General features: G+C 39.9%; 2 protein-coding genes across 2 annotated transcripts in view; both read left to right on the top strand.

Moving 5' to 3' along the window:
* The window catches only part of fras1 (Fraser extracellular matrix complex subunit 1), a gene marked incomplete in the record, with an annotated part of 260,581 nt that extends 252,384 nt beyond the window's left edge, over positions 1-8,197 (top strand). The window contains 2 exon segments of the mRNA XM_014014601.1: positions 3,508-3,654; positions 5,733-8,197. Of these exon segments, the coding sequence (XP_013870055.1) occupies positions 3,508-3,654; positions 5,733-6,302 (717 nt within the window).
* Positions 8,198-8,368: 171 nt separating this feature from the next.
* The window catches only part of anxa3a (annexin A3a), an 11,720-nt gene continuing 11,040 nt past the window's right edge, over positions 8,369-9,048 (top strand). The window contains exon 1 of the mRNA XM_014014600.1: positions 8,369-8,439. The gene's annotated coding sequence lies outside the window, so the exon portion shown is untranslated. The remainder of the gene's footprint in view (positions 8,440-9,048) is intronic.

The following is a 9,048-nucleotide window of genomic DNA, read 5'->3' as shown; positions in this document are numbered from 1 at the left end:
AAAGAAGCAGCCGAACTAGCAATCCTCAACAACTTTTTAAAGAAGCAGCCGAACTAGCAATCCTCAACAACTTTTTAAAGAAGCAGCCAAACTAGCAAGCCTCAACAACTTTTTAATTTTTACACCAGGAGCTAAAGGTCTGTTTCAGGAACTCACATCCCCAGCAATCGGCGGTTGTAAATTAAGCTGTACAGGGGGTCATACACCGCTAGATGGCAGTGTTGTGCATATATTGTATATGATTTGTCAGCAAGTAAGTGTCAAATTGAACTTGCGCGTTAAAATTAGCTTCCGCTAATATTTCTATTGCAGAAGCGCTTTTGAAGTTGCGGAGCTAAATATTTTCATAAGCGCTTTAGAAATTGCGGAGCTAATATTTGACTTAACGCTGCCCACCACTGCTCACTACTTTCTGTTTGATTCATAGTTAAACCTCTGTGTCCGAGACTTTCACAATAAAGTTCATGACCTTTATTTAAAATCAAAACATCTTCTCTGTCAGCCTGAAGAAACTTTATGAATTAAATATTTGGTTTTATTTGATAGAGATCATGTGTGACTCGAGGAGGAGCAGCTCAGAACCCAAACGTCTCTTCAGATTAAACATGACGGCTCTAAAGCTTAGGACATGAAGTTCATTCAACTCTGTAACAAATGAAAAACTCCTGTTTTAATCTGATGTATGAGACTTAAAAAATGATACTCTCAGAGAAATCGCCATAAAATTAACAAAGATAATAATTTTGAAAATGTGGGCGTAACCTTTGGTAGAGGGGATCCTTCTGCTTCGAATAGCACCAAAATCTTAGTTAATGCTTCACGCTCCAGTGAGCAGGGACAGTTGGAAATTCACAAAATTCATGTCCTTTGGGCAAGGAAATGTGAGGGTTAAAATACGATCTGTTACATAAAATTAAAAGTTTAGATGGTGTTTTCAATTGTCTGCATAAGATAAGGTGATGTTTTATGATCATGTTGTTTAATGAAAGAAAATGACCACATGATCACATGATCTTGTACCAGGTTATGGAATAATTACATGAAATATCCACTGAATACATGTCTACGGCCACTTCATATGTTTGTTAACCCTTGGTTATGATCCACTCAAAAATGAGATATTTTTTTCAACGTTAGGACATGAAAGGGTTAATTATTTTTAAAAGATCTTGGCATGTGTGTAAAACACCATCTAAACTTTTAATTTTATGTGACAGATCGTACTTTAACCCTCACATTTCGTTGCTCAAAGGACATGAATGTTGTAAATTTCCAACTGTCCCTGCTCACTGGGAAGCAGAATGATCCCCTCTACCCAAGGTTACGCCCACACTTTAAAAATTATTATCTATGTTAATTTTATGGTGATTTTTCTGAGAGTATCGTTTGTTCTGTATAAAGCCTCCAGCAAAAACAAAATACATTGAGCCAGCAATAAAATCATTTAAATCACTTATTAAATTAACAAAATAATAATAATAATAAAAATAAAACAAATAATTACATGTAAAAGTGCAATAAAAATCAAACATAGTAAATAGAAATACCACCTAAAATTATAAATGAAAATTTAAACAAAATTTATAACAATGATAAAAGTCACAATCACAACACTTTAATTAACTACAGTTTTAAAGAACTTTTAAACTGTTTCGCTAAATGAGAAAATTCATTCCGAAGTGTTGCTGCCCTGTATCAGACAGAAAACTGACCTCTACTGCTCTGACTTTTAGGAAGATGAAGTGCTGAACTTTGACGAGTTAAGTAAGAATGAAATTGAAAATTTAATTTAAAATAATGAATAAAGTGCATTGTATACTCTCTTGTCTTTCATAAATCTTATAAATAAAAACTCAAATTTGGAAGATGTTTATGTTAGACTGTAAGAATCTGGAGATCTCTAAACTACGCAGCCCGCGAGGGGACATGGGGATTTTTTTTCTTTTGCGTTCCCACGCATTACCTTTGCGTTACCTTGCAATACTTTTGCGTTCCCACGCATTACCTTTGCGTTCCCTCACAATACTTTTGCGTTCCCACGCATTGCCTTTGCATTCCCTCACAATACTTATGCGTTCCCACACAATACCTTTGCGTTCCCTCACAATACTTTTGCGTTCCCACACATTACCTTTGTGATACCTTGCAATACCTTTGCATTACCTTGCATGACCTTTGCGTTCCCTCGCAATACTTTTGCGTTCCCTCGCAATACTTTTGCGTTCCCACGCATTACCTTTGCATTCCCTCGCAATACTTTTGCGTTCCCACACATTACCTTTGCGTTCCCTCACAATACTTTTGCGTTCCCATGCATTACCTTGCGTTCCCTCACAATACTTTTACGTTCCCTCACAATACTTTTGCGTTCCCACGCATTACCTTTGCATTCCCTCGCAATACTTTTGCGTTCCCACACATTACCTTTGCGTTCCCTCACAATACTTTTGCGTTCCCACGCATTACCTTTGCGTTCCCTCACAATACTTTTGTATTCCCACACATTACCTTTGCGTTCCCTCACAATACTTTTGTGTTCCCACACATTACCTTTGTGTTACCTTGCATTAACTTTGCGTTCCCTCACAATACTTTTGCGTTCCCACGCATTGCCTTTGCGTTCCCTCACAATACTTTTGCGTTCCCACACATTGCCTTTGCGTTCCCTCGCAATACTTTTGCGTTACCTCGCAATACTTTTGCGTTACCTCGCAATACTTTTGCGTTACCTCGCAAATGTTTGATTTGTTTATGAACTGAATTAAATCAGACTTTTATTTTGAAATATCTGGTTACCAAAACAGGATGTGTCGCCACAAGTTTGTGAAATTGGCATTGATGTTGCGTGGCTGTACTGTGATAAAATATCGACATATGACATATTTCCATGCAGAGCTGTGTGATGTAGCCACCATAATATATTCATTCTGAAGCTGAGTTAAAGCAGTAGGCAAACTCGCTAATGGTAAACATGTGAGTTTATTAATAAACCAGCAGGCACAACAGTGTTTAACGACTTTTGCGAGGTAACGCAATACTTTTGCGTGGGAACGCAAAAGAAAAAAAATCCCCCATGTCCCCTCGCAGTCTCAGTACTAAACGGGTAGAAGGACAATGAAAATCGGATCGAGTTGCACTTCTAACAAAATGTTTTTGCAGAACCAAAATTTTTCATAAAGTTGAAGGGAAAGTATACTTCCCCAAACTATATTGCAATAACATAAATATGAATATATCAAACTATAATAAAGTGTAAGCAAACATTCTGCAGTGATGTAATGACTAACCCTCTTAATTATACCAACAGATTTATGTAATTTGCTACAAAACCAATCTTTCCACCATATGTTCTCATCAACAATAACTCCAAGAAATGTTGTTGATGATACTCGTGGTATTATTATACCATTAATAGCAATTTTTAGACATTTTTTATTTTCAATATACATGTATGACTTTTTGCCACTGAAAATGATGAAATTTGATTAATAATCTTGCATCTTTCAGGATCGTAAACAGCCGGATGTTTGCGACAGGTTTTTCCATGACGTTCCCTTCGAGGCGGATTTTGCGTCGGACGTGCCGGAGCTGCAGTCCATGGCGTCCATGCCGGGCGTGGACGGCTTCACGATGAAGGTGGACGCCCTCTACAAGGTGACCGGATGTTTGATTGTTCGGCTGAAAAGGTTCAAGTGACGTCACGAAGCACAGCGAGGAGGAGAGGTCGTCAGCTTACAGCTGCTCCAGTCGTGAAATGAAAAACGATCATTACTACACGAGTTACGAGTCGTTAGGTGCCGCATGTTTGTTGATGTTAGCCGCTAATGCTAGCATCTTAACATATAGAACGAAAAAATCATCATGGAGCCATTTGGTTCGGAAGTTTTGGACCTTTTCTTTGGTTTTGTTGAAAACTCATCATCTTCATCAGATCCGGGTCACGTCTGACATAATTGTGAACTAATGTTTGTATCTTGGTTTTGAAATTGGATCTTAATCTGTACTCTACAACGGTTTCCTCAGACGTTTTACTTCCTGCCCTCCATTTCAAATTGCCCATCAATCAAACCAACGTGACTTAAAGTGCCTGTGTCGTCAAATTTTTGTACTACATGTGAATGCGTTTTTAGAAAGATAACATTGGTAAAATCTTGCAAAAGAAATTTCATGTCGCTGAGATGAACAGTTGTTGAGATATTCACATGTAAAGAAACAGGAAGTGATGTCAAAGGGGAATGTCTGCATGTGAACAAAGCAATGTTAAAACAGCTAAAAACCCAGACTGTAGAGAAGAATCTGATGTTTCTTAAGATTATTTTGAGTCTCTATCAGAAATGTAGAAGAGTTCAAATAATATTGTTTTAATAAACAAAGACCAGAGAGTTTTCTTTGTTAAAGAATTCCTCTCTGATGTCACTTCCTGTTTCACTTTGGCTGAGCCACGTTCAAAAGAAAATATGCCAGTTATGGGACAAAATGGGTTAAATAGTGTGTTTTATTCCAACTTTCTTAAATATAAAGATGTTTTCTTTGACTTTTTGTATTTGATGAACATGCAGGTCACAGGTAGTTTCTGGAAAACCCTGAAAAAATTTGAACAGATTACAACCTTCAGGTCCCGCCCCCTTGCTCTCTGTTAAGCTTAAGCCCAACTTCCTAAGCTCCTCCCACACAGCACGGCCTGAGTCAGGAGCTTGAATGAGAGTGTGCATGGCTGCGTACTGGGGCGGGGGGTGGCGCAGCTCATTCACAAACATGATTGACACCTGTAAGACTGGGCTTTGATTTTATTTTGTTTAAGTAGCAAAAGGCTAACTAGCAGCCAAAATCGGCTAAAATTAGCTAAGCACTAGGTAAAATCAGCAAAAGATTACCAAAAATTAAAAGTAGCAAAAAGCTAGCTAAAATAACAGAAWGAGAGCTAAAAGGTAAATATATCGAAAAGCTAGCTAAAATAACAGAATGACAGCTAAAAGTTAAATATATCGAAAAGCTAGCTAGAAGTTAAAAGTAGCATATGGCTAACTAAAAGCTAAACAAAATCACTAGGTAAAAGCAGCAAAAGTATACCAAAACCTAAGTAGAAGAAAGCTAGCCAAAAGTAGCAGAACAGCAGCTAAAATCTAAACGTATCAAAAGGTTAGCTAGAAGCTAAAGGTAGCATGTGGCTAACTAAAAGCTAAAAAAAAAGCACTAGGTAAAATCAGCAAAAGTATACCAAAAATTAAAAGTAGCAAAAAGCTAGCTAAAATAACAGAATGACAGCTAAAAGTTAAATGTATCAAAAAGCTAGCTAGAAATTAAAAGTAGCATATGGCTAACTAAAAGCTAAACAAAAGCACTAGGTAAAATCAGCAAAAGTATACCAAAACCTAAGTAGAAGAAAGCTAGTCAAAGGTAGCAGAACAGAAGCTAAAATCTAAATGTATCAAAAGGTTAGCTAGAAGCTAAAAGTAGCAGAGGCTAGCTAAGAACTAGAAGTAGCTGAACGAGAGCTAAAAACTCATAAAATAGATCACATATACTGAACTAGAAAACAGGAACGGTAGATTTGAACAGATGGGACCACCGCGAGGAGCCAGAGGACTTTTGTTTTTTCAGAGATTATCTGTCTGATATCAATCTGTCAGGACGTAGTGACAGTTTGAACAAATACGTCAAAAATATATTTTTATAAAAGTTACAGACTGCAGCTTTATTAGCTATTTACACGCTGCTTATGTGATTGACAGGTGGAGGCGGGGCATCAGTGGTACCTGCAGGTGATCTACGTGATCAGCCCGGAGTCGCGCTCCGGCCCCAGGCTCCAGCGCTCGCTGACGACTCGGCTGACCCGCCCCAAACGTGACCTGGTGGACCGCGGCGGGCGCCTGGCGCTGGACGAGTCGCTGGTCTACGACAACGAGGGCGACCAGGTGAAGAACGGCACCAACATGAAGCCGCTGAGCCTGGAGGTCGGCCCCTCCCCCACCTTCAACGCCCACGTGGGCAGCTCGGTGGGCGGGGGCTTGGCCGCCCTGGCCCTGCTGGTCCTGGTCCTGCTGGCGTCCTGCTTCCTGTTCCGCCGCTGCCGGCTGACGGCCTCCAAGGAGAAGGGCTTCCCGAAGCCCTGCGAGGAGTACCCCCTGAACACCAAGGTGGAGGTGTGCCTGGACAGGTGTGTGGAGAAGAACTTCAGCAGCAAGCCCTGCACCGTCAGGAACGTCAACATCAACCGCAACCAGGAGCCCCGCGCCAAGGTCAAGCAGGTCAACCTGGAGGTGAAGCTCCACAACAACCTCAGCGACGGCACCGAGGTCTGAGACCGGGTCTGACCCGGCACGGACTAAAATAAACGTGTTTGTACTTCACGGAACCAGATATTTGTATTTTTATACCACTTTGGACAAAGGGAAGAGTTCAGGCGACCGGGCTACCTCAGGAATCCACAAACTGCTCGGCTGAGCCAAACAGCCGAAACAGCCGGGCTTCCAAACATCTTTAAGCTTCTACTTGATGCTCGTTTCAGCTGATTTGTAGCTCAAGACACTGTTTTTTTTCTCCTGCTATTTTGCTGCTTTAAGTGTCGTCACTGTATCGCTCCGTTATCCAGAAACAACTCTGAGTTGGTTCATCCTGAGTATAGGGAAACCCTGAGTTTGTCACCTTGGGAACCAAACACCTGGATATACTTCAGTCAGAATCTCCGTCCAGTAAAGTTTAACTCTTGAAACAGCCCAACTCTGTGTTTTCATCTCGATGATGACTTTGTGTTGCTCTTTACTCAGGGTTAAGGTACTCTGAGTTATTTAACATTAATGTAGCCTTTTTTTTTGGAACCCCCCTCCTGCTGGAGGTGATTTAATTCCAGGTTTGTGGATTTAACTCCGGGTTTGTGGATTTAACTCCAGGTTTGTGGTTGAACTCCAGGTTTGTCAACCCCAGGTTTGTGGATTTAACTCCAGGTTTGTGGTTGAACTCCAGGTTTGTGGTTGAACTCCRGGTTTGTCAACCCCAGGTTTGTGGATTTAACTCCGGGTTTGTGGATTTAACTCCAGGTGGATTTAACTCCTGGTTTGTGGATTTAACTCCAGGTTTGTGGTTGAACTCCGGGTTTGTGGTTGAACTCCGGGTTTGTGGTTGAACTCCGGGTTTGTGGTTGAACTCCGGGTTTGTCGACCCCAGGTTTGTGAATTTAACTCCAGGTTTGTGGATTTAACTCAGAGTTTGTGAATTTAACTCCAGGTTTGTGGATTTAACTCCAAGTTTGTGGATTTAACTCCAGGTTTGTGGTTGAACTCCGGGTTTTTCGACCCCAGGTTTGTGAATTTAACTCCAGGTTTGTGGATTTAACTCAAAGTTTGTGGATTTAACTCAAAGTTTGTGGATTTAACTCCAAGTTTGTGGATTTAACTCCAAGTTTGTGGATTTAACTCCAGGTTTGTGGTTGAACTCCGGGTTTGTGGTTGAACTCCGGGTTTGTCTACCCCAGGTTTGTGGATTTAACTCCAGGTTTGTGGATTTAACTCCAGGTTTGTGGATTTAACTCAGAGTTTGTGGATTTAACTCAGAGTTTGTGGATTTAACTCAGAGTTTGTGGATTTAACTCGAGGTTTGTCGGCCCCGCCTCGCTCCGGACGGCTGCTGTGACAGTTCTGATGTTCTGCTGTTGCTCCGAGGCTGAAGGGTGAACCCAGAATGATGCCTTCAAGTGCCGTTAGGTTTGTTTTCACGCGAGCGATCCGAGCCTGACTTAGAGACGCCACTTTGACCTTATGGTTTATTTTGGTTGGTTAAAGTGCCGCACGCTGTTTTTCTTCACCAAATTAAAAGAAGTTTAATCTCAGAGCGTTAATTTGATTCTGTTTTCCTGCTGAAGCCTTAAATCACTTCTTCTAAAAGACGCCTTGGTTCTGCCCAAAGACCCATCAATCATCTCAGACGTTTGTGGTTTTGTTTCTGACTCTGATGAACCCGTCACATTAAAGTTACTGTATTTTATTTTGAAGTGTCTGACACTGGTTCAAACATTATTTATGTTTTTACTGATCCATCCTTTTTACGTTTCCACTGTGTGCCTATCAAACAGCAAGAGAATGGGGGGAAATAACATTATATTTTTGGTGCTACTGATTTTTGGAGAAAAAAAACAATATTTGTATGATGCCTGTATTTGGTGCCTTTTTTTTTAGAAATAAAATAAATTTAATATTAAAAACATGATCTGTGTTTGTTTTTTAGCCCCTCTCGTGTCTCAGTTTGTTTGTTTTACTACAAAGTAAACAGTTTGACATTGTTCGTAGCAGCAGGGTTTGTGTCGGCAGCTTTGAGATGTACGAGCCGTCCCTGAAGGCATCACCTGAGTGAGAACAGGTGTGGCCACCTGTCTTTTCACAAAGGATTCCAGTTTCCAGCAGAGCTGAACTGGTGCAGGAAAACAATCCACCTTTAAAACCCAAGGTGAGCTTTTCTGTTTTTATTTCAACAGTTTTTGAAAATATCAATCATTTGCTTCTCTGGATTAGTTTAATATTTGATTAACACGAGTTTAACAAAACTGATTAAACTAATCTAGACTTCCTGTTTGGTTTGAACTAAAACCTCCCGATGTTCAGGAGTTCTGAACTTTAACGAGATTTAAAACTTATTCAGGCATTTATGTTCTTTAAATTAAACAAATTGTGTCATTTTGAGAGATAAATCTCAAATTCAGTACAACGATGCATTAAGCAAGGCAATATCTTGCCATTCCTTCATTTTTAAAAACTCAAAACAAAAATTTAATCAAATTCTGATTATTTTTATGCAACCAGGAGATATGTTTATTTCACGTTTCGTCTCACATGAATCCATTGAGCCAGGCGTGGGCAGTTCTGCATGTTTTACCTGTTTCTCTGCTCCAACACACCTGATATGAATCAACAGATGATTATCAGGTTTCTGCAGTACGGAGGACCAACACTGACATAATTAGAAATAAAAACAGAATTATATGAACCACTAAATAAATACACTTAAAATGCACCAATTAAATTAAAAAAGGAGAACTTTATCTCCTGTTTTATATTT

The sequence above is a fragment of the Austrofundulus limnaeus genome, unplaced genomic scaffold (genome assembly GCF_001266775.1).
Source record: "Austrofundulus limnaeus strain Quisiro unplaced genomic scaffold, Austrofundulus_limnaeus-1.0 Scaffold117, whole genome shotgun sequence".
Taxonomy (NCBI): Eukaryota; Metazoa; Chordata; class Actinopteri; order Cyprinodontiformes; family Rivulidae; genus Austrofundulus; species Austrofundulus limnaeus.
The sequence above is the reverse complement of the archived record's forward strand: the minus strand, read 5'-3'. Positions and strand labels throughout refer to the sequence as shown.